The sequence below is a fragment of the Perissodus microlepis genome, chromosome 9 (genome assembly GCF_051167445.1).
Source record: "Perissodus microlepis isolate ML-2025 ecotype Zambia chromosome 9, ASM5116744v1, whole genome shotgun sequence".
Taxonomy (NCBI): Eukaryota; Metazoa; Chordata; class Actinopteri; order Cichliformes; family Cichlidae; genus Perissodus; species Perissodus microlepis.
Genome location: NC_140469.1, coordinates 16343429 through 16368481, shown reverse-complemented (window position 1 = coordinate 16368481; position 25053 = coordinate 16343429). Strand labels below are relative to the sequence as shown.

The window sequence follows — 25053 nt, the reverse complement described above, 5'->3', positions numbered from 1 at the left end:
CCTGAAGGGCTGCTGGTTAAGGCTAGATGGTATCATTTTTAGACAACAGCAGTATGTTAAGTTTATTAACATGTTGTTAATAAACTTTGCCTGGTTTTATGTTGTTTAAAGACGATTAAAAAGAAACAGCAAATTCAAATACTAGTGTTAAATATTGCAGAGTTATTAAAGACTTAATATTTGCACTATATTAGACATATTTTTCTAGAATGTTTGTGTTAGATGTGTTTGCTAGCCTCTCCCAGGAGAAGGTTTGTGCCATGGTTGCCAATGGCAACGGAATGACGCTTTGGGCTCGCTGTGAAAGATCGGTCGGATAGGTTTGAGCTGTGTGTGGAAATTTAAGATTTATTGATATATATCGTCTTATTTGGTCTTCTTATTTGTCTAGCCAGAGTTACAGCCGAGCTTTAAAATACACGCGCATGTTCATATACCCCATTATGGGGTATATGAACATTAAGTCCAATGTTTGCCTTATTGGGTGTATTGTGTATCACGATTGGACGTTTTTTTGAAAAGCATGAAGAAAAAACTCCTCGCCATATGTGATCAAGGACTTGCGAAGCAACGTTTATAGGTGTAAACTAATCAACCGGTGAGTAAAAACAAACAAACAAACAAACAAAGGAATTATTTTAATCACATGTTGCTTTTTAATAAACAAATCGGTGTTTCAGCGAGTTTTTCTCCACAGTCAGGGTCAGATGGTGCAAATTACACAATGCTGTAAATATGACTTCAGCAGCAGCTCTAGGAGTAAACCCCAATCCCGACAGAGGTATTGTACAAGGCTGTAGTAGAGAATTGGCTGCATTATTTAAGCCTGTAGTGTTTAGTGAATAGTTTCCTGTTTTTATTGTACAGTCTACTCTATATATGCCGTATTTCCCAGGTATTGGCTTAAGCCATCTGCTGGGTACCGAGTATGAAAGGAAGAAGCAGAAACTTCAGCGGGAGCTCCAGCTGGACTACAGAAACTATATATCCAGGGTGTGACGACGCAAAATAAATAAATTAATAAATAAATTAATAAATAAATAAAATAAAAATCTGAACATGTATAGATAAAATAATATATAGTTCATTTAGCCAAAACAATAGGAATTTACTGTTACATCAGGCATATAATTATATATAACCTATAAGAAAAGGTCTTAAATAAATCAGAATAGCTTATTAAAATAAAATTTAAAAAACATGCCAAGACAAACTGGCTTAGTGAGGTAAAAGATGCACAATTTAAAAAAACAAAAAAAACAAACAAACAAGCGATCTCAATATAAAAAAAAGAGAAATAAACAACAGAGCCCCACACAAAGGCATTAGAATATAAACCTTTTACTGAGTTATTTTCATTCACTGTTGTAATAAATTGTTAAATAGTAGACTAAACAGTATATAAAAAATAATTAATCTAAAGTCAGAACATCAAGTTAAATAAAACTGGAAATCTTTGCTTTATGTAAGTGCCACCGAAGTGAAACTTTGCAGCTCACTGTAGAAGGAAAAGCACAATGAATCACAGTCACAATGAAATTTCAACAGCTGATTACTTATATTAAAATAATAATTTTATGTATTGCAAGTTTTTTGAAGCTTATGCTGAATTATTTTTAAAAAAAATTGGTGTCTGATTAACATAGATTAAATATGTGCTAATTTGCATACATATCCAATTGACAGAATGGAATAAAACACCTAAATGTGCATTTTAGACATTTCCTTTTTATTAGTGTTACATTTAAGACTTAATAAATCTTAAATCCTAATCTTAAAATTGTCTGGAACATGGGAACTTTTTATCTGGAATGACATATCAGAAATCGTTACGAAAATACATTCACCAGCCACTTTATTAGGTATACCTTCCTAACGCCACCATTTTGGCAATCTAAATGGCATAGATTGAACTAGATTTTGGCTTATGACATGGTGGAGTGTTTTCCTGCTGAAATCAGCTATCGGACGATGGATACTCATGGTCATACAACGATGGCCATGGTCAGCAACAATACTCACGTAGGCTGTATATACGTAGTATCATCAGTTGGTACTAAAGGGCTCAAAGTCTGCCAAGAAAACACCCCACACACCATTACACCACCACTATCTGCTTTAGCTTATCTACTTCAAGGTTCACAGATGGTCTTCTACATACCTTGGTTGTAACAAAGGGTTATTTGAGTTACTGTTTGCTTCCTATCAGTTTGAAGCAATCATTGCTATTCTTCCCTTATCTCACCTCTGGCATCAACAAGACATGTTCACCCAGAGAACTACTGCTCCCTGGATTCAGACTGACCCAGTAGATCAGCAGTTTCTGAAATACTCAGACCAGTCCATCTGGCACCGGCAACTATGCCACGTTCAAGTAGCTTAGATCACCTTTCTTCCCCATTCTGATGCTTGATTTGAGCTTCAGCTGATCGTCTTCACCCTGTCTACATGCCCAAATGCACTGAGCTGCCACCATGTGATTGGCTGATTTGGTATTTGCGTTAATGAGCAGCTGAAAAGGTGTACCTAGCAAAGTGGCTGGTGAGTTTATGTCTGTGTTTAACTAAGTTGCCTCTGTGTTGCATTTGCGTACACACAGCAAATCTCTTATTCTTCCTGCAGAAAACGGATCTGAAAAGTAAAGAGCCTCAACAACAACTTGATGGAGTGTCACTACCAATTGATGAGAGGATATCTGTAAAGGTGTGCCTGCATTCATTCAGTCATCAAAGTAGAGCTTTAGCTCTTCAGCTAGAACTGATATAAACTGCTGACTGCACAGTGCTGCGCGCTTCATGGCAACTGATTTTCTTTATATAAGACCGTGAACTTACAAACAAAAGTTAAGAGGGATTTCAGGCGTCTATATGTTCACGACAAGCTGAATGTTGATAAGTTTGATGCAAGCATTTTTGAAATATTGAGGCAAAAAATATAGCCTTAACCTCATCGTCACCTGAATGTGTGCAAGCAGAAATATGTATCTTCTTTTGATAGAAGATGGTATTCTTTAAGTTTTGTATTTCCTTAAATTATAAGTGTCATATGAGCTTAACTGAGCGGTGTGGCTGCTTGACTCTGACTTTTTGTTTTTTCTCTTGCAGGAAAAACTGAGAGAGGAGAGAAATAAAGAATACAACCTCTTCCTCCAAGAACAAGCTCAAATCAGAACGGTAAAGAGGAGAACGTCTTCTATCAGTCCCAAGGTAAGAAGACTGATGACTCAATAGGCAGATCGTGCACAATAACACTAGTGTGTTTGGTGCAATAATCCATGCAATTTTTATAGCACACTTTAAAGGATTCTCTATCAGTAGAAATGCTTCTCCATTTATCAGGTAGATACAGCTCACTGAGTACTTGAAAGATAAATAACGAAAAGCACTCTGTTACAAAGTAAATCTTTTTTCACATTGAATTTCGTCCTCACATTTTCATTTTCAGCGTGGACAGATTCACGCTTCAGATGGCTTGAAAATTTCTCCCCCAGCCTCTCCCCTTTCATCCCCTCACAAACATACCCACACAAACATAGTCCCCATTCACAATGAGAGGAAAGATGCTTCCACTCTGACCGAGGTGTTCAACGATGGAGAAATCAGGAGTCCAGTTCAGAGGCGGCGAAGACGCTGGCAAATCTTCAGAGCAGAGCCCTACAGCTCTGAAGACGAGCTAAACACAGACAGAGGGGATGAGTTGGATTTGAGATACAGGAGGAGGAACGACAGGCACACTCAAGAGCCTGGGTACAAAGAGGAGATGACAGCGCAAGAGTGCAGAGTGAAGAAGTATCCTTTTTTTTCTGGAAAATGATTTGAATTACTGGTAGTTTCATCCATTACCATATAAATGAGATCAGATTGCTCCTCTGCCAAATTTCACTGTCCTGTCTGTTTCTATGGCAGGGCTTCTCTGGACATAAAGGAGACAGCGGCTCCTACAGTTTCTCATCAGAAGACCAATGACACAATTTGGAAGTCTGAGTAAGCAAGTTTATGTTTTTTGAGCCCTGCTTCTAGAAAGTTGTTAATGATCTCAGCTCCTAACTGTACACTAGCAATAATGTTAGCTTATAAATGCTTTGCCCTGGACAAAAGGTTTTGCAGCAATGTGATTTATGATGATGAAACAGTGGTCACATGCAGACAAGGGCGGCCAACAACATCCCCCTGGAAAGTCTCATAAATTTTCAGAATCAATAGACCTCAAAGCTCTGCAGCCACTGTGTGACATAAAATCGTAGCTGGGTGTGGCTTAAAGAGGAAGTTATTGCAGTGATGTTACCCTTACATGCTGTCAGTAATTGGCTGACTCTTATGGAGAGCCCCATTCTGTTTGTGTATCTGTATTCAATAGTGTTCAAGTGCCAGCCAGCATGAAGATGGCTGCAAGATCTGCTGTCAGGAAGGATAAGGCTGATTTTGCTACTGGACTGCTGATAGGTAAAAAAACATTCTTACTACACAGATAATAAATGCAATTTATCAATTAAAGTCATATTTCAGAACTTGAGCAGTATTTTAATGACTCTGCAGGAATAACAGAAGAGCAGGAGACAACTCAGATGAGGAAAGAACAATACAGGCAGGAGTTACTGAGACAAATTGCTGAAAAGCAGAGGAAGAAGATGGAGTAAGTATTTATTCTCAAAATCATCATTTTCATGGGAGTCCTTTAAGCTAGCTCAACCCTTATGATCTACAAAGCATGAAATCAAACTATTGATCGCTGGTCACCTCTCTTCTTAACTTAGAAAAGACCTGTCGAAGCTAGGTTAAGAAGAGAAGTGATGAGAGTTAGAGGGGGCAAGGATGAGAGGGTTTGGACATGTGGAGAGGAGGGTTAGCACATATACTGGACGAAGGGTGTTGAAGATGAAGCTGCCAGGCAGGAGGAAACAAGGAAGACCACAGAGAAGATTTCTGGGTGTCGTGAAGGAGGACATGCAGAGGGTTGTGACAGAGGAGGATGCTAGGGATAGGGTGAGATGGAGGCTGTTGATCATGTTGTGGAGACCACTAAAGGGAGCAGCTGAATAAAAAAGAAGACATAGAAAACAACATCAAGCCTGTGACGTTGTTCTCTGTCCTTTTTTTCTCTTTAGGGAGAAAAGACTTGAGCTGAGAGTTGACCCTGAGAAAGAGGTAGGAGAATAGCATTAAAAGATCTGGCTAGCAAAACCTTTAAACAGCAGAAACATAATGTTTGTGTCAGGTCTGGATTTGTTATTATAACTTTCATAGGTTGTGGAGTCTTGGATAAATTTCTTGAAAGAAGTGCCACCTAATCTTATCCTCGATATATATGTTGTCTTTCTTTGATGATTGTGTTCTGGACCACACGTAATCTGTTCCAGCCTGACCGGATACAGCAGCTAGGGTCTGTGAATCGTCACTATAGCAGCCTGAGCCAGGATGTTCTTCACAAGCTAGGAAAAGATCTAGAGGCTGAAGGGAAGCACCTAAATCCCAGTCTTGAAAATGGCAAACCCACTGAGAATGCAGATGAGAGAGCCCCCCCAGGAAAGTCCCAGGTGGACTTCATTACAGCTCTCAGACAACTGCCTGGGAAGACTGTGCCTTCAAATGGGATGGAATTACCGCAAGGTGTCCCCTCACTGGACTATTTTAGTGAGGACTACCACAGAGACTTCTCAAACATCCTAGGAGAGGTGACCATCCCAAGGTAGTTCACATTTGCTTCGATTAAATGAATAAAATTAGCAGCCCTGCTATACACTCACTGGAGTGTTGGTAACTCTGTTTCAGGGTTACGAGTGTTGCTCCTCCTTTACCTCCCATTGTACCTCACAATTACAAGACTCCATATGATGCAGATTATTACTACTATGGAACCAGGAATCCATTAGATCCTCATCTTCCTCACAATCCAAGTAATATAACTATCTGTTTCACAAATATGTATTTACTAAATGTTTCTTGTTTTTATTCCCCATTTATTTTAGACTTACGTTGTTGATTAAAGTTTTTAAAGCAGACAACAAGTGGTTTGATTTCAGTGTGGTGATGTTTAGATTGCTGGAGTTGAAAAACGTGTTGCTATCCAGTTTGTGTAAAGTCAACATTACAAAGAAACTGCAACAACCTATTAACAAAATTAAAATAAACCCTTATATTTACTGTGATATAAGGGTTTGGAGGTATAAGGCATGGAGGTGACAGTTGCTGCACTTAACACAACTGTCACCTCCATGCAAATCATATGAATGTTGCTTTAAGCTTCAGAAAAGCTTAAAGCAACATTCATGAAAACAGTAATGTTACTGTTTCTCCTTTTCTACAGCTGAAGGCAACATTAATGATAATACTATATGCGAGTGGTGTGTTTGGTTACAGTTATTTCTTTTCTATTTTAATATTACTGCCAAATTCCTGCTCTTTATTTGAGCTTTGTTTGTGGCAGTCAGTGGCAGCAGATAGTTAATGAAGCTCTTGAATCGTATGCATTCTTTATCTTATATTTTTGTATTTTCTACATCAGATGGTCTGCCCGGGGGGAATCGGCAGTCTGAGAATTCCAAGATTCTGTCTCAGAGAACGCGTCCTCTCAGATCCAGTGGCCAAAATGAGTCAGTGACCTTCCCAGTTGGAAAAAACCTTTGGAGTTTTTTTTGTAAAACCTGTTAATTTTTTCAGCATGTTAAGCAGTAGACCTTTTCTGTCTTCCGGAAGAGGGTCTTCACAAACTGAATGCCTATCACTACCTTCTGTACTTATATTACTCTGTCTGCTTCCAGAGAAACTCATCAACATGGAGCATCTGCTCTGGTTTTTGAAGAACTTCATGCAGAAAAGTCTAAGCAGAGGAGAGAGAGTGTACTGAGCTACCAAGAGACACTCAGACAGCAGGTGCATTGTTATAGCTCCATGAAGAAACCACATGTTCTATTATAGCAGTGTGATGGTTTCATCCTTTGAAAATTGTGTCTGCGGCCCAGATTAAAGAAAGAGAGGAGCACAGAAGAATAGAGAAAGAAGAAACAGCACGACTCAATGCCAAGATACAGGCTGAGATGAGGGCATACAACCCCTGGGGGAGAAGTGGAGGAGGTGCTCCGATTAGAGACCAAAAAGGCAACCTTGTTAGTAAGTTTTATTGTAATGGTGTTCACCGGAGGCAAGATAATTTAATGTGTTTGATCAACAGCTATTAATGTAACATGTTTTAATGAATGTTTTGCTGCCTTTAGGTGACCTGAATCACATGCACAGGATCAATGAGGCATCATATAGGAATCCTGTGCCCACTCCTGGCACTGAAACTAGTTCTCCCATTTCCCATCGACTAACAGGTAATGTTATCTTCCTAATATTTCAGTGGCTGTGCATTTTATATGCTTTGTAGATCTATAGCTTATGGCTTTCTGTCTTTTCTGTTTTAAATTGCTTTCACCTTTACAGGTTTCAAGGATGAGACACTTCAACAGCAGGACAGTTACAGAGCAGCCCTGAAACAGCAGGTAGGTCCCGGGGCCTCAGTCTGTAGATGGATGATAGGAGAGGGTACTGATCAACTGCAGGATGAAATGAAATGCTTTTAGACTTACAGCAACCTGTATTCTCAGCACTTTAAAAAAGTTGTAAATTAACTGTGCATTTCAAACAGATAGAGGAAAACAAGAGAAAACAGCAAGAGGAAAGAGAACAGATTAGAATTGAGGAGGGGAAAGAAGAGAAGAGACTGGCCATGCAGAGGGCACGCTTACAGGAGGAATATGAGGAGGAGCAAAGGAAAGAGAAAAGGAGGACTGAGGTGATGAGCTTGTTTCTTTTATAAAGAGTCCTTCATCATTTCTCCTTCTTTATAGTTAAGAGTGGGTTCCGTAACAATGGAGTGGACTTAGAGAAATAGTTTTATCTACTCTCTGCAGCATAAGCTGAAAAACCAAGGCTGGATCCATGAAGCTGAAACACGTCACCAGAAGCAAGAAAAGCTGGTGAGGCAGGAAAAAGAGACTAAGAAGGTACCTCAGACCACCAGGGTGGAGAAAGACTCACGGTTGAATTATGAGGTACGGTAAGCACGAAAAGACAGCAGTGCTATAGCTCGCTGTGCCTTTGTCAAAGAATGACATTTTACTTGTTGTCCTGCAGAGGCAGCCCTCTCCGCCTGTCCCAACCTTGCAGAAAAAGCTGGCAAATCTTGTGCCATATAGGCCCTCCTCTGTTTTGAGCCAGCGGTCATCCATAACTGTGAGTGACTCATCGCAAAGGCTGCAAATATTTTCACATTTTGCCCTTTATGATAACTCTATAATAAAAAAAAATGCATTCACAGAATCGCTCGGTGTCAGCACCGCACCACCGACCACCCGATGAAATTCCCAGCCAGCAGGGTAAGATTTGTCTTAACCTCTGTGCGTGCAAATCATAAACATTTATTTTTCTGATCCTTGCTCTGCCTTCACTCCCCTGTCATGCTTCAGATGATCAACAGGAAGTAATTAGGAAGCTGTCAGCCCTCCGTGGTTATCTGAGGAAAGAGCAGCGACAACTGGAGGTTCAGATGGGTCGCACGGATTCACACGAGACCCACTACAATCTGGTAAACAGGTACTGCAGTCAGGCAGCACTGAACAGCAGGGAGATGTGTGCAGGTATAACAGACCCAAAATAACAGGGATTTCTATCTTTTGTGCCAGGCTTACAATCAGTCATTTAGAGACGCTGCTATGTTGAATTTAACCCAATTAACCCCCAGATGTTGTGAAATGAAGACACAATACTAACTCTGGGCTGTTAAAGTGTGATCTTGATTTGATATTTGTAGTGAAGTATGTATTACTGTGCTTGGAAAAAATTAAGTGACCCATGTCTTTCCTCAGTGAATTGCTGTGGAGCACTACAGTAGCCATGTTGCTGCTTAGAATATTCTCAACCCATTATTACCAAGCCCAGCATGATATGTCGAGTAACTGCATCCCTCCCTGCTAAATTACAGGGATGTTTTACAAGCCACTTGTTAATCTCTGCTTGTATTCAAGTTTACAGCAAATCATCTGAGAAATGCCTTTGAACTGGTGCCAGTCTCTGGGCTTTTCTTTTGTCACAGACTGGTGACACAGGAGGACCAGCGCTTTAGGGAACATAAAAGCTTTGGAATGTATTCAGCAAGTACAGGTCAAGCATAATGTCCTCATTGTTTTATAGCAATGCAGAATTAATTTATGTCACTGCAGGGACAGTGCAGCAGGTGGAGCTAAATGTTATAGTTACTGTGCACAACTAGAAAGCATTTGGCATAGTGAACTGCTGCTACGTTTTCAGACAGACATCTGTTTGTTATTAGAGGTAGTTGTTCTGTTTCATTTGGGATTTTCCTCCTTTGCTCATGTGTAGAAGACGACCAAGGGCGGAGGCCCTTAAATCTGCACATAGAGAAGCTGTCCTGTCTTCAGCTAGGAGTCCTTCTCCAGCTGATGCACATGCTAACAGGCAAAACATCAGGGAGTTCATCCAGCTTAAACATAGAGGTAATAAAAGACACAGCTTTGACACAGCTTTCAATGCTTCTTTGAACCACTGTTGTTCTTACAATGTACCAACCTGCAGTAAGTCTGATTTAATTTTCATTGCACAAATAATAATAGATTCAGGAATGTATTCACAGGAAGAGGCTGGCAAAGAAAAAGTGGGATAGTCGGAGAGCTGAAGAAAAGAGTACTGGAAGGCTAGGAGAGAGGTGGCCCTGGCAAAGGAAAAGGCTTGTAGTGAGTTGTATGTGAGGCTGGACACTAAGGAGAACATGACTTGTAATGAATGACTAGGCAGAGAAATTGTGCTGGAAGAGATGTCCACCAGATTAGAGTGATTAAGTATAGAGGTGGAAATGTGCTAATGTGAAGAGAGTGTGTTGAGAAGATGGAAGGAGTACTTCGAGGAGCTCATGAATGAAGTTAATGACAGAAAGTGGATGAAAATGGAGTTAGAGAATCAGGAAGTGCAGAGAATCAGCAAGGAGGAAGTGAGGGCAACTCTGAAGAGGAAGGAGACGGGAGGCATCGAGAGGTCTAGGAGCGAGGGCCGTGGACTTTTGAACAAGAGTGTTTAACACAGTCTTGGAGAGTGAGGGGATTTCTGAGGAATGGAGATGAAGTGTAACCGTACCACTTTTAAAGAACGGGGTTGATGTGAAGAGAGTAACTACAGAGGAATAAGATGGAGAAGTGTAGAGAAGGACTGATTGAGTTGCACTGTCTTTGTGGATATCATAGGGTGCCTAGACAGGAACTCTGGTGCTGCATGAGGAAGTCCTGAGGGGCGGAGAAGTATGTGATGGTGGTGCAGGGCATGTAGAAGAACAAGGCAATAGTGAAGTGTGCGGTGGGAGTGACAGTTGGGGGTGAGATTACATCAGAGATAGGCTCTGAGCCCCTTCTTGTTTCACTGGTGACAGAGGCTGACAGATGAGATCAGGCAAGAGTCTCTGTGGATGATGATGTTTGCAGACAGAAAAGATTCATGGCTGAAGTGAAGGAGGACATGCAGGGGGTTGCTGTGACATAGATGGATGCTAGAAATGGGGAGATGGAGGCAGATGATTCAATGTGGAGCTGCCAAAAGAAGAAGAAGAACAAATACGTTTAATAATGCTTTTCTTTTATTCTCAGTACTAAGCTACATAGAGGAAATCAGTGTTGATTCTGTTTACAATCACTTTGGTCATGCTGTTCTTGTAAGTGTGGAGGATACCAAATGGTTTAGACTTTTAACTGGTGCTCTATCTCCCTTTACCTAAACCGAAACTTTAATCTCATGAGGTCATTTGAGGCCTCGGTCAGTGACGGACAGTTTGCCCATGTGTACAGTGAATCTCATGTAAGTTACCAAAGAAATGACTGGATGTGTTCCCAAACTGGAGTCTGAAACACACTCAGAGCTGCAAGCTGTAAAACCAACAAAAGAGGATAAAGGACTAGATGGTTTTTTGGCTTCACTAAACACTTTTTTTGCTTTGTGTTTATTATTTTACTGATGCAAATATTTAATTTATTAGTCAATTGCTTTGCCTAGAGCTGCCCTATAGTAACAATCCCTGATGTGACGTAGCTTGCTTTTATCCTGCAGGTACGACATCTCGTGAGGAGGTTCGAACCCTGTACCCTGACCCTCCCGCAGACGCGCAAAGTCTGGACATCCAGCAGCAGGCCCTTCTACGTGAACAACAGCACAAAATCAGGCTAATGAGGAGACAGGAAGATAGTGGTCAGTGAGCAAATACAAATCAGTTTCACCTCAAATGTTTGTCCTCTAACTCCTCCTTCTGTCTTCCTCTGTAGACTTCTTGGGCCGTCAACTAGGTCATTATTATCCTGTAAGTGATCAGCACATTACACAGTAACTATATTCTGCACTTTCACCCTGGCAGATAATTCAGTCTTGCATGGCTTAATTTTGTTAATTGTAGAGATTTTATTGTTTTCTGTCTGCATTTGTGTCTCCTCCCAGATCAAGAACCCTGGACGTGCCACTCACAGAAACCCCATATTGCCATCAGAGAGTTCTTTTATTGGTGAGTTTGGCAGAACATGGTCCGTCTGTAAAAACAGTCTTTCTCATTTATTTCCCTTCTTGTGTTCACATGACTGGGGACACAATAGACTTTGAAAAAAAATCCCAAAAGCACCAGATGTTTTACATAAAGGTGACACGGTTTGGGAAGTCTACTACATACAACCTCATAATACCTTTCTACAACACTCTGTGTGCCAGGCCAATTTAGCTCTTGGTTTCTCTGCCAGGCTAACTGTGGTGCGTGCCAGCCAGCAGTCTGTGTTGCAGCTGGTGCCAGTGCTAGATGCAAAGTGACTACGCCAGCTGCAGGGTGGTGATAGCAGACTCCCAGAGCACAGGCAACTGGTACATTAGAGAAAAAAAAAGCCTGATGCTTTTGAATACTTTTCTTCAAGCTCAGGGTTTTCTCACTATTTTCATATTATGCATGCATAAATGGAATAAAGTTTAGGTCCCTACCATCTGTTTGGCTGTAAAGACATTTGCAATTAATGATACATGACTATTGGGTTTTTGTCAGATTACAGTGGTGAGGCACGTGAGCAGAGATCCTCTCAACCATCAGCAGAGCACCAGGAGAGGACGGCCCCAAGGACGAGACTTAACTATGATGTATGTCTGATATGCATCTTGTGTTTTACTAAGATCAAAAGGATCATCATCATTAAGATATCAAAGCTCTGTATATATTTACAGGAGGTGGCTGACAAGGAGGGTGATAATCTGCCAGCAGTACCCAGTCACAACAACCAGAACAAACGCCACATTACGAGGCCAGACTCCCACTCTGGTGATAACAGCGTAAAAGGTAAGACGAAAGAATTCACTACAGGAAGCATTTAAATGATCAGGCTTATAACTAGTATAGCAAGTGGGAGCTAATCTTAAACACCTTACAAATTAGTGAAACATAAAAAGCGTGCCACTTTATACACTTGTTGGCTTTTAGCAACATGTGCAAATTTTAAGCGTTTTTTAGTATCATTGAAAAAAAATGTGATGGATAAGCCCCTGTACTCTACAGACTGGCTGCCCGGTGATGAAGCGGACATGTCGTCGCTGGGCTCTGCCATGGGGAGCTGTGTCTCTGTGGACACTGTTGCCACGGAACTGTGGCTGCGGCCCGGAACGTCAGACGCTGTAAAGCAGTGAGGCTGTAGCAACAGGATAAACAGGCGGATGGGAGCTCCACACAGACTTAAACACTGCATTGCACAGCTCCCATTGGTGGCTCTCTAAACTGGAAATGCACAGCCACCTTGCATGCAGGTGGGGGTTCTCATGAGAACTGATGTCCTTCCTGTGCAGTGCTTTACTTACACTTTACTTGTGTGCTGTTTCTATTTGCTCTCATTGGAGACCAGAGTCTGTAAAAACATTAATGACTATTAGATCACAGAAGAAACAGTTAATACAAAACTCACTGTGGCCAATTCCTCTTTACCTTCTACATTTAGCACATTAACATTGTAGTAAAGGTGGGATTCAGTTAATGAATAAAGTCATGGTGTTTTTGAGCAATAAAAATGTTACTGTAATGTTGTCCTGGCTGATCATTATTAAACAGCTGGCAGCAACTGTAATTCAGTGAGTCAGCATTTCAAATCAACCAAGTTCAAAAACTTTATTGACCTAGAACCTGATTAGAATGCCAGATGATGTATTGTACAGAAAGTTGTACATATTCTTTTGCAACATAGAAAACTTTACATTGCTGTATCATATACATTTGTTTTCTACATCCATGAGCAGGAATGCATCCCAGTCATACTTAAAGCACAGCTAACATTTGTCATTTTCTCTATACATATATCTTTCCCCCAGACCAAAGAAAAAACCATTAAATATATTATTAACTTCTGATTTTTATACACAAGAGTGAAAACTAAACTCACATGAAAACAGACTAGTGACTCAAAAAAGCAGCTAGAATCAGTTTGCTGTCGTCTTCCAGTTATAGAAGCCCCGTTATCGTCTATTTCGGTTAAAAACCTCATAACATATAAAATGGAATAATTTAACCCATCACTTTCTGCGGTCTTAGTTTAATTACAAATCGTACTGTTTAGGACAATCTGCAGGAGGTGGTACAGTCAAATAAATTATCACAAAAGTAAAATCTCCAGTGCATTTGAAAAACAAAAACAAAACAGATCAAGTGCAGCAAATCCAGAGAAGGAAAACAAATTTAAACAAAAATAAAAGAAATTTAGTGTTATAAGATTATATTACACAGCGGCAGATCAGATCTGTACAACTAGTATCATCCAAGAGGCTATCCATACTAATGTTAGCCATCTGCAGTGCAGACAGAGAGATCATTACTATCAACGTGTGACAAACGTCACTGTCATAGTTGCAGAATGTCTTTTTGCATGTTGCTGAAACCATTCATTCTTTGTTTTAAATATACAGTAAGAAGCACACCTTTTTTTTTATATCTTCCTTCTGAGCAGATCAGAGATATGGATAACTGTCAGTTGGTTATCAGTAGTTTTATCCAGTAGAGGCATCGCTACACATGGTACAAGACATGTTTTTATAGTGTTAGCAAGGACTCCGTCTGGGCTGTTTGTGTGTACAGGCGTGTCTGTGTGTGTGGTGACAGGGTTAAGGGAGCGGGTGGATGTTAACAGATAGCTGACTGACAATCAGCCAATTTTAAATCAAGTGTTCGGCGTAAAAACACACCGAGGCCCCTGAGGCAGCACAGAGCACCAGCACGGCCACGCGAATCCACGACGGAGGCCTCGGTAGAGCTTCGTGCTCCAGGCTGTTTGCGGTGCAGCGTCACTGGGCCTCCTCCCCAGCCTCCTCCCCAACCTCCATGTCAGTCTCTGGCTCACGGGCCTGCTGAGGCTCTGGCTCAGGCAGCTGTGCAATGTTAAACACGATGCCGATACGCAGGTAAAACTTTCTTAGGATAGCTCGGAGCTCGGGGATCAGGTCGAACTGCATGATCTCACACAGAAGAGGGTAGTATCTGGATGCATGAGCTTTGAACTACAAGTGGAGGTGAGATGAGAAAGCAGGGAAGAGACAGAGGAAGACAATGAGAAGTTAGATCTTTAAACACATGCTCATATTCTTTTTGATGTACACAAAAATCTACAAAGAGAAATCTGTAATGGCCCAGTCACACTAGAGTGAAAACAGGATGACAACCTCACTGTGACTAGAAAAATAAATAATAAAAACAACTGACTGGGACTGAATTTAATTTTTTCGCGTTGGGTGACTAATTGCAGGTTTTTTTCAGTGAATAGTTTTGTTCACAGGGTGAATTGACAGGTTGCCTTGTGGGAGGCAGCAGAGAATGTAATCACTCAAACAAATTTGCAAAGGTTTGTAAATAAATGCCGCCTCATTCATAAATGCACAGACTGCCAACATGCTGCTGATGAATGCAACTTGTCTGCAATCTCTTTGCATTAGGGACTTGACTTAACTGGCTGCCAATTGGTTGTAATCTGGTCATATATTTATATATGAAAGCAAGGTTGCAAAGTGTTTGTGTTCTTTTGCAGTCAAATTGCATCAAATTTTGTGGAGGACTTTCTGAATTTTTGATTCAGATGTATGAGGTTCTGGTTGGACTCAGAGCATAAGGTGGCATAGATGGCAACAGATCTTTCCCCCAATTTATCACAGTTAATTGCCAAGTTATCATTAACACATTGCATGTAAATACCAATTTGACCCCATTTACTTGCAAACAGACCACAGTCTAATTCTGTCACATTTCCATTTTATTATCATCTTGATGCGCCAAAGTTGCTTTGAATACGGCAACTGACTGCAATGGTTTGCAGACCAGGTCTCCATCTTTGAAGCATCTATTTCAAATGCAATAAGATGAGTTCATTTCACTTGATTGTAATAATTTTGCTGTTATCTTCAACCACCATTTTCCCATACCATAATACTCAAGGAAAACATGATGATGAATGTAGTGGGATTAAGGTTTAGCCTGCTCAGTTTTGTTTGTTGTATGCCTAACAGGATATGTGCAAGCATATGTAACAGCACACATGGCCAAAAATATGTTTGTTTTGCCTCTGACACCAATAAAATACAAAAAAAATTATAAATGCAGTCTTAAGTATTAAGCTACATCACACGTAGCCTTAAAAGGTCTTGTCTGTGTGTGCGCAGCAGCGAGGAAGAGCATCAGTGGGTGTTTTGGCTTCTTACCCTTTCATCACTGATCTTTAGCACCTTGGTCAGGAAGAGCAGCAGCAGGTTGGTCCACGCTTCTCTGTGGCTTTCTGAGGTCAGGGCCAAGAAGTATGCTACAGCCTCGCTGCACACGCTACACGAAAGAGAAGAAGAAATCTGGATTAACACACTGAACAGAACAAGCCTGGAAGTCAAATATGAAGTCAAACATAGAAAAGTGCTTCTGATTCCTGTGTTGTTTTCTAACGTACTGTAGCAAGGCAACATCTGCATCCCCCGCCTCACTTGTCACATGAAAAATTGCTGCAGTGAGGATGATGAAGGTTGCTCTAGCTCAGCGACTGCTAATTAAAACCCCAGACTGAGGCTGGTATGAAAACAATTGGACGTTTTTCTCCACACTTTAAGCTCAAGGAAAACTGAAGCCACCTTTCGTCTTTGATCCTGCAGCTGCCTGACAACATCCACTTCCTCCTCTCCTCCCTCCTTCATACTCACAGCTCTCCAGCCTCTGTGACTTAATGGCCACCCAAATCTGCTTTGGTCCCTGCGCTAATCAAACTAGCATGTGAACTGCGTGGCCTCTGGTAAACAGAAAAAGTGCTTGTGTGGAGTTCAGAAATAAGCCTGTGCTGCTGATGTGGTGTTTTAAGTGACACACAGCAGCATTTCAGTGAATTAGGATCTGCATGCAGGCACTAGCCTCCTCCACCCGCATCCATTCTTATCTCCTCTCTAATAATGAATGCAACTAGGAGAGACGAGCAATGATTCTGCTTCATCTTGACATCATCATCAATATGAAGGCGAGGCAGGGAGAGAAATGGGATGACAGCAGTGTGTGAGGCGTTGAATAAAGACAGTGTGATGACAGCAGTGCTGACTGAACAATGAAACATCTTATGCGCTGATTCCTTTGGATCCAAACATCACACAGCATCCACTTCAGACAACCTCAAAGCTGCTAACATGCTGGGCCTTCGCCACAAGTAACCGATGTAGAAATGTTTAGCTGTTTTAGAGTTGAGAAATGTGTTAACATAGAATCTAGAATTATTGTAGAGACACTGACACTGCCCTCAATGTAATAAAGGCCTGATTGTGTCATGAGCTTAGGAGTAGAGTATAGGAGACCCTCCCCAGTTGAACTGTGAAAGTAAAACAGAGAGGAGTTAATGCTGAGTGGAAATTCCCCAGAGAATGTTTGGGTGGGGGTCTCAACATTTGACCTGGATAACTGTGGTCTGGAAGGGAGATGGGTTTTTTATGACCTCTAGGGAGTCACCTACACCCACAGTGTTTTAACTGTCACGCACACACATCCACACGCACACTCACTTACATGCACTCACACATACACATAGGTATGCGCATACACTCACTCACGAGCACTCATATAGACACGCGGGAACGCGCACATGTGGGCATTCACAGGCTCGCACACACACAAGTGAAAGTATGTAAACATAGCACTTAGTTTTATGGCACCTTGTAGAGGGTTTAGAAAGGGGGGGGGGGGGTCACTGATACAAAACTGCATGTAACAGACAAAGGAGTTGAGATCTGCAGAGGAGTTCCGGGGTCCTGTACATCTCCCTTCTAGAAGGTGTAATCAATAAGTGTGATCAATGAGTGTGAATTAATAAAAGTGTTGTGAATTGACTACTGAGTCCCCGGTGTTCTTTCTGGAGGCCTGAGGAATCTACGAACCGGGCGAAACTGTTTAGAGGTAACACCGACTACAGTTACCAACATCTCAACAACCCTCCCCAATGTCATAGCGACAACAGAACAGCCCTTTCCTTCAGACGTCTTGGGCTTCATTTGACCAATAAAATTGTTTATAATTACAGAATAAATGCAAATAGACTCACGTACACTTAGACGAGGGGTTAAGCCAGTCCTTTTCCTTATAACCTCTAATAGATTACTATAATAATATTGAGCCAATAATAAGATTTGGGATGTTTACACTCAGCTCCACTGACTACCTAAGTAGGTGCAACGTTACTGCTGCCCATCAGGATAGCATGCGGTCCTTACTTGAGCAGTCGTCTCTGGACCTCCTCCCAGGCGTCCCGGCGGCTCTCGTCTGTGTACATACGAAACAGGATGCGCAGCCCACATGCCAGGCTGCTGGTCTCCTGCTTCAGGAGATTGGGCTTCGACTTTCCTTTGAAACCTTCAAAAAGAACACACGCAAGCAAGTGTTTACAGCTCAGCATATTAAAGTTTTTGAGTTTTTGTCTGTCAAACCTAAAGAGACTCGAAACCGACTTGGTGTTACTGTAATTTTTGACTACATGATCAAAAGCAAAGGAGAAAAAATGGAGCCCATGTTCTCTCGCCCTACCTGCTTTCCACAGCAAGGTTCTTTGCTCGTTGTTGGAGTTGAAAGCCTTGGCAAAGTGGTGCGAGTCCAGCAGGCAATCCAGCAACTTAAAAAGCTGCTGAGAGGTCAGGTAGCGATACATTCCCTGGTCCTGGGTCTCCACGGAGACGTCTGCTGAACACATAGCATCCCGCTGCGAAAAGATAAATGAATGATGCATTACTGTGTAACACAAAAACAAAACACAACCGCATTTCTACGCAGGAGTGGAAGAAAACAGCTGTTTGTACCTGAGCAGCTGCAAAGTTCTCCGCATCTTCCTTCTTACTGGTGGCGGGGAAAAAGACGATGTTGTCGATGGTCTGGATCAGCTCCAGCTGCACGACGCACTTTATGAGCAAAGCCGAGAATAAACGCTGCTCCTGGATCTCTGTGGGATACGCAGGTGGGGGGGGGGGGGGGGGGGGGGGGGGAGTTAATCAGAAAATGTACGCTGGCAAAAAACACACAGGGGTCAAAAATCTCTGAGTGAAGTGGCAGACTGACTTGTTTGGGTCCTACTCCTTGGACCGTCCTCGGTCACGCCTGAGGCTGAGCTGTACTGACTCTGCCGACGATTCTCCATCGCAGCTCTGTCGAAGCTGCTGATGGAATGCTGGTCATCAGAGCGGGACTGGATGTCCAATGACTTCTGGGAAACTGAGTCCTGGAAAGTAAACAGAGGTACTGCTATAATGCAAGAGCTGTACGTGTAAATCAATCAGTTATAGAAAATCTAACTTGTGTTCTCGTGCAAAAAAGCAAAGCAAAGCAAAAATGCAACAATTTCATCACCTACAACAAGCAGAGGAAAGAAATAATTAGCGATATAAATGAAAAATACCAGCTGTTTGTCAGGCAGGCTCTGTGTTGATAAGTGCTCTCCCTCTGCCCCCGCTGGTCTCCATGTTAAAAGCCTTTGAGACAGGAGAATTAGTCATTCAATAAAACCCAACAAATTCATCTTTTCATGCAGGGTAATAAACAACATCCAGCTTTCATTATAGAAAAGTACCAGAGACGGCCGGCCGATTAAACCAACCAAGGTCTTAATTTAAAATCCATTATGATTTTTAACTTAATTATACATAATCTGAAAGAATGATTACACTGAATTGAGAGTGAAACATTAAAATCTAGACGCACAAAACGAAAAATTAAGACTTTTATTCTTTAATTCGATCTGCCACTTTCATTTTGCAACTAAGCACTGCTATAAGAATAACCGCAGGGATTAAATGCTGCATTCAAAAGCATGGGTGTGTTTTGGCAGCAGCTTACGCGTGTGGGATTGTGGTCTTGAAGATGTCCAGCATGCAGTTACATGTCTTGTCCCAGGTTTCTGGGGAAAACTTCTCTCCATTAAGGATGACCACATTCTCTAGACAGTTTGTGCCTGAACGGGCAAGCTGCTCATTATCTGCAGAAGAAGAAGAAGAGAAGAGGAGGAGGAGGGGGGAGAGATAAGGAAACGGTGAATTGGAGAGGAGAGATGTTTCCTTATATTGCAATACCTAAGGGACTAACTGTGCAGCTAAACTACTTGACACTGACAGAAAGGGGGTTTTCACTGGTCCGGCCCACCTAAGTGAGCTGCACACCTCCCTGCCCCTTTATTAGATAATTCTGCCTGTAAACATTAGCCAAAAAGAGGGATGTGCACTCACCTTGCTGCACACACCAGTAGAGCTGAGCAAGGATATCATCCAGCAGGACGCCATTGAGGGACTCAAAGTATTGGGTGAAGACATCGCAGATGGCGTAAAGTGCGTGGTTGCAGGTAGTCGTCATCCACTCTGCTTTCTGAGGGCACAGTGAGAAAGTTTCAGCATGAGACCAAAAACAAATATACCGGGAGATTAAAGATTGTGCTCTGACATTTTCCGAGTGCATCTGGCTGAGCCGTTCAAACACAGGATGTGAAGCAGAGGATGTGGATGAAAGCGTTATTGTGTACCTCGGTCTGTTGCTCGGGCAGCTTCATGTTGTCAAAGATCCTGAAGACAATTCTGAACAGATCCTGCCACCAGTGTTTTTCAAAGGTGTGCCCATAGGTCTTCATCACTTCAAACATCACTGTAAGCCCCCTGGGAAATACGCAGACACACACATTTTGTTTTTCTTAACACTATAGATGATGTGTTTTTAAGTCTTTAAAGTCTATAATCTAGCATTAACTCCAGCTGTGCAGCAGGACTATGCAGAACCCCTGCAATTCTCCATTTCCAATCAGCTGAAATGTGAAAGCGTTTTAAAAGCACACTTGCACATACAGGTACCCACCCTATAAGCCCCTAAACAGCAAGCTAAAAGGCAAATCCCGCCTACCTGGTCCTGACATCCAGTTTACACCTGTTGATGATGCAGGAGAGCTCAAAGAGAATAGGGAACCAACCCCGCACCCACACACGGTCCTCGGGCGCTACATTCATATCATCACTGGTGTAGTCTTTGAAGGCCTGCCAGAGAAATAAGAGCTATGTTCACCACTGCACCATTTCTGCCTCAGGAGACAATTAATCCTCCCACACATCCATACATATTGTTCATGCCCCTGGTACGCACTGCACATGTTCTCAAGTTATTACGTCAAGCACAAGAAGGTGTTTTTTTGTAGACAGTAGTAGATGTAGGGTAGATTACAGAACTACATATATATTCATAATGCTAATGTCATGTATCTTAAATGCATTATCTTTAATAGTGTCTCTATATTGATGTCTTTATTATGACTTGAATTTTTTTGCTGCTTCAACCAACCATTTATATTCAGACTATCTGAGCTGATGCACAAGTCGGTGCATTTTGCATCATAATCAATCACAACACGCCTCCCGTACAGTATTAAATTAAGCGATCTGTATAAGACGAGGACTCGTATTGACCTGTGGCCTATCTGAGACGTATTTGGCGCAGTGTCGGATGAGGCGGATGGCTTCCATGCTGGTGTCTGGGAATGAGGCATTGCAGGCAAACTCTGACAGACACTTCACGGCATCCTGGAAGGAGTCGATTGTAGCCGCAAAGTGCTTTTCAAATACATTCGCTAGGAGGCAGACAGAGGAGGGAGCAAAATTAGAAGAGTGGTGGGGGTACAGGGGAAACACAAATTAAATCAGTCTGCTGACTACAAGGGAAATGGAAGTGGTTAACGATAAAATAAGTTGGGGAGGTTGTTGGACTTACTGACGATATGACCAGTGGTCTGGAAGGCCAGCTCCACGATGCTCTCATCTTGGTCAGAGGCAGCCAGGTGGAAGACGGAGAAGATGTTTTTCCATCCTGAACGGATGTTCGCTGCCTGGGAGTTAACCATCTGGGCGATACAGCGCACCACCATGTCTCGGATGGTGGGAGACCTGAATGGGAGACAGAGTAAAGAGGTGAGTGATGAAGCAGAAGGAGAAGTGGTCAAAACAAAGAGGAAGGGAGGAGCCAAAGGCAGCACACAGATGAAGACGCAAAATAGGAGGAATAAAGTAAACAAATATTTAGTATACCACATACATAGTATATGTAGTAACATCCTGTTATACAGTTTAAACCTTCTGTTTAAGGATGGAAGCCAATCAGAAGCAGTCTTAGGATATTTTCACACCAATGGTTTGTTTACTCTGGTCCAAATCAGTTGATGAGTTTATAAACCTGTAGCTTTTCTTTAGTTTGGCTTCTTAACACATACACATGCAAAAAACTTACAGGTGTACTTGCAGTGTATTGGATAGATGTGTCTGGGGTGAGAGCAACAAAAGTACATACAGGAAGAAGGTGCTGTGCTCTGGACTGCTGGAGAACATGCTACCCCTGATGCATCACACAATGCTAAGCATACAGGATGTGACTACAGAAAAGCTTTTAACTTCAGCCTGTAAGGTGCACGTGATAGTTTGGTTGGATGGAGGTCGGATCACATCCACGCCATAAGACACACTCTTAAGGAGAGGATGGCCTTAAAGGAATAAAAGCTAACATAGCTTGTTTCAGGCATTGAATGTGTTAGAGAGTTATCACTAGGATGCCGGTGTGATAGCTCCCTCAGGACAAGGACTCCAGTCAGAGAGTGGGGCACAGAGAGTGCTTTCCAGATATACTTTAACGAACATTAACTGATTGAACAGCAGGCCAGTAGTACAGCAACTGGCATACTCAGTGAGAGTATAAGGGTGCGTATGTCTGTGGTTCTAAATAACAAGGAAACAGGGAGAATAATTACATGACAAATATAACAACCATTACTTTTCAACATCATACATCAATAACTAAATGCTCTGGCTTAATGAAATCTCACATTGGCAGGAATATCTGCTTATCCAAAACAACAGAAAGGCCTAATATCTCAATATTAGCAAAGATCAGCAATTAGGTGATCATCACAGCCCTCTAGTGGCCAAATAACCTAACTGATATACACGGATCCGACCCGTGTCAAAGGCTACGGTGGAAAATCACATGCTTCTGCCAATATCAGTCGAATCTCCTAACATACTCCATATCAGGTACATGTCTTATAATGCGCTACCTCCTAATCTAAAACTCCTAAAGGATGTAAACAATATGTCAAAGTATAGATCCGACTCCTCCTAGACCGCCTCAGTGGAGATGTATACTTTAGCAACATAATACCACAGACTTCTAACAACTTCCTGAAATTAACGGAAGAGTATATATGTATATATATATATCCACCCTATTAATTTGGGAATTGATCCTTAGAGCTAGAGAGGTTCTGAATCACACTGGAAATCGCTATTCCCCCGTGCTTAGCGCTCCTCGGACTCTTAGTACGGCTGGACTGTCGTAAAAGCATGTGACATCATCACCCAGCAAACAATAACAATGAAAGTGAAAAATAAGGAGACTTTCTGACAGAATGCATCGAGGCACAATATAAACTAAATAAGCATTATCTTGAACTCTGGATGACAGCAAAGCTACTCTAGTAGAGTCAAAGAAGAAAAACATGGAGCTGGTGCCTGCATAATTGGTCCCTTTTAAAGAGAAGAAAATGAATCACGTCATTGATTTCAATTAGCTTTAAAGGCTCTTGATGACATCCACAGCCCTGTTCTCAGAGAGAATGATTATTCCAGCTTTGGCTAGAGTTGTGGCCTCAGTGAAGAGCAATCCTAATTGCTCCGTAGCTATGAATGAGAGAGGAGCTCTGCCTCCACTCACCATTACACACACCGACACAGGGGAAGGCAGCATGAACGAGCATGAGCGAGACACACTGCGCTGCAGGGTTTACGTGGCTGCCTGCCATCTCCTCTCTGTTGAAGCTCTCGGGCTGTTCAATCTGTGGGTGGATTTATACTTAAACTGCTACTCCTATTTCATATCAATGAAACGTGTGCTGTAGCGAAACAGCTTTCCTCTTTGACGTGCCGCGCAGCAGCCTTTACGGGAAAATCGCTCTCATTTATAAATGATAGCTGCTTAAATTCCAGCCGAGATAGATTCGGAGCAAATGAGGAAAGAGAGGCTTTTACGTGAATTCACTGAAAGGGTAATGCAAAGAGACTGAAATGGGTCAGCTGAAATGCTGGGTTGCTACTCGTCCCCACGTGAGAAAGCAAACAATATGCCAACTCACTGCTACAGGGAGGAAGAAAGGAAGGCACAGAGCTGCAGATGAGGTTAAAGGGAGAGGTTTGAGTGCGGTACTTCATTCTGTGCATGCGCCCAGGAACAAGGGGCGATTCCTAACTTGTCTTTACACCACCAGGAACTACAGATTTCCACTTGCAGAGTTAACGTAATCACTCACTCACACATGATTGCACTCCTTCTGTACCTGTTCTTCTTCATGATGTGCTCGAAAGGCCTCAGGAAGTCTTTCTGGAATCTAAAGTTAGCCAGCTCCCCCTTTTCCAAAAACTTCATGGACAGCTGCCGAAGAGAATCCACTGCAAAAATGGCCACATCTTCATTGGGATTGCACCCAACCTACACAAAGACAGAACAATATTGTTAACACTGTATTATTTTTCACATTTTTTTCTCCTAAATTCAGCGCATGATGTGCGGCTCTCTGAGAACACACTGTTCCTTTACTGAAAAGTAAGCCTCTAACATTTCTTGAATACACTTTTCACATAACAGGCACTCCTTCGCCAAAATCCAGGTTGTAGCTGCGCCGTGAGACTCGAATCTTGGTGAGAGACGAGTCCTTGAATATCAAAATGCCAGAATTTGGCAACAATCGGTGTTTATCATTGCAAAACAGAAAGTGGGAGAGAGAAGGAAAACAAGCCTTTGTAGCTCAGTTCCTGCAAACCTTTGGGATAGATTTTCAAACCAACACTTTATGGAGGAACAAAGCTACCAAAACATAAATTAAAAAATTAAATTTGTATTGAAATATCTATAAAACCAGTGTTACTCACTTCCCCTGTCAGTGATCGTAATGTTGTGCCCGATCAGTGTATTGCTATGAGTTATCTAGTTCTCGCTCACCTTGTTAAAGTGGTCTCCAATAACCTCCCAGATCCTGGACCACTGCAGCCTGATGCGACCCATGTTGTAGTAGGAGATCTCCACTATCTTCTGCAGGCTGAACATACGTGGGTGTGTGGGCGAGGCCAGCTCATCCATGGACACGGCGCACAGCCAGCGCACGAAATCAACTGATGAACGGACAGAAAACGTTGGCAATGAAAAGCGGTTTGTGCAGGACGTGATTCATGGCAATCAAAAATAGCTAGCATGTACCTCTGCTTGTAAGCAATAAGGAAACTACATGTATAATAGTGGATCAGCTGGACTCACCTATTGCATTACCGTCCAGTCTGGTAGAACCTGTGAATATCCTGTACAGAAACACAAATTACTTAAGAGCTGCGCTGTATTTTCATTTCTTTTTACTCCAAAATAAAGGTAGATAAGAGGATGTGATCCTTGCTACGTTCATTTACTGCATGCTCAGTTTAAGGACGTTAAAGTCTACAAATAAACAAACAACAGCAGGAG

General features: G+C 42.0%; 2 protein-coding genes across 4 annotated transcripts in view; one reads left to right on the top strand and one right to left on the bottom strand.

Moving 5' to 3' along the window:
* The first annotated feature begins 154 nt into the window (after window positions 1-154).
* cspp1a (centrosome and spindle pole associated protein 1a) lies at window positions 155-14018 on the top strand. 2 transcript variants are annotated; one of them, XM_084939246.1, is made up of 29 exons: window positions 160-598; window positions 698-781; window positions 896-993; window positions 2623-2703; window positions 3105-3206; window positions 3445-3788; window positions 3906-3983; window positions 4357-4442; window positions 4536-4632; window positions 5105-5144; window positions 5357-5685; window positions 5769-5893; window positions 6502-6589; window positions 6758-6869; window positions 6959-7106; window positions 7211-7312; window positions 7422-7480; window positions 7627-7773; window positions 7892-8032; window positions 8115-8213; window positions 8299-8356; window positions 8447-8573; window positions 9360-9493; window positions 11088-11225; window positions 11300-11334; window positions 11469-11532; window positions 12055-12146; window positions 12231-12342; window positions 12559-14018. In XM_084939246.1, the coding sequence occupies exons 2-29, from the start codon at window positions 736-738 to the stop codon at window positions 12684-12686; spliced, it is 3210 nt and encodes a 1069-aa protein (XP_084795372.1). In that variant the 5' UTR covers window positions 160-598; window positions 698-735; the 3' UTR covers window positions 12687-14018. The 2 variants fall into 2 exon arrangements, 1 of the variants encoding a protein (XP_084795372.1); XR_014801285.1 differs by lacking the exons at window positions 12231-12342; window positions 12559-14018 and adding an exon at window positions 11762-11879 and having other exon boundaries at window positions 155-598.
* arfgef1 (ADP-ribosylation factor guanine nucleotide-exchange factor 1 (brefeldin A-inhibited)) overlaps window positions 13145-25053 on the bottom strand; it is a 55843-nt gene continuing 43934 nt past the window's right edge. For both annotated transcript variants that reach the window (XM_084939244.1, XM_084939245.1), the window contains 16 exons: window positions 24853-24893; window positions 24541-24710; window positions 23879-24030; window positions 21271-21443; window positions 20970-21130; window positions 20413-20543; window positions 20042-20171; window positions 19752-19887; window positions 19366-19504; window positions 18929-19001; window positions 18592-18751; window positions 18336-18475; window positions 18067-18238; window positions 17757-17895; window positions 15729-15846; window positions 13145-14537 (listed from right to left, as the gene is read on the bottom strand). In XM_084939244.1, the coding sequence (XP_084795370.1) occupies window positions 14325-14537; window positions 15729-15846; window positions 17757-17895; window positions 18067-18238; window positions 18336-18475; window positions 18592-18751; window positions 18929-19001; window positions 19366-19504; window positions 19752-19887; window positions 20042-20171; window positions 20413-20543; window positions 20970-21130; window positions 21271-21443; window positions 23879-24030; window positions 24541-24710; window positions 24853-24893 (2248 nt within the window). In that variant the 3' untranslated portion in view covers window positions 13145-14324. The remainder of the gene's footprint in view (window positions 14538-15728; window positions 15847-17756; window positions 17896-18066; window positions 18239-18335; window positions 18476-18591; window positions 18752-18928; window positions 19002-19365; window positions 19505-19751; window positions 19888-20041; window positions 20172-20412; window positions 20544-20969; window positions 21131-21270; window positions 21444-23878; window positions 24031-24540; window positions 24711-24852; window positions 24894-25053) is intronic.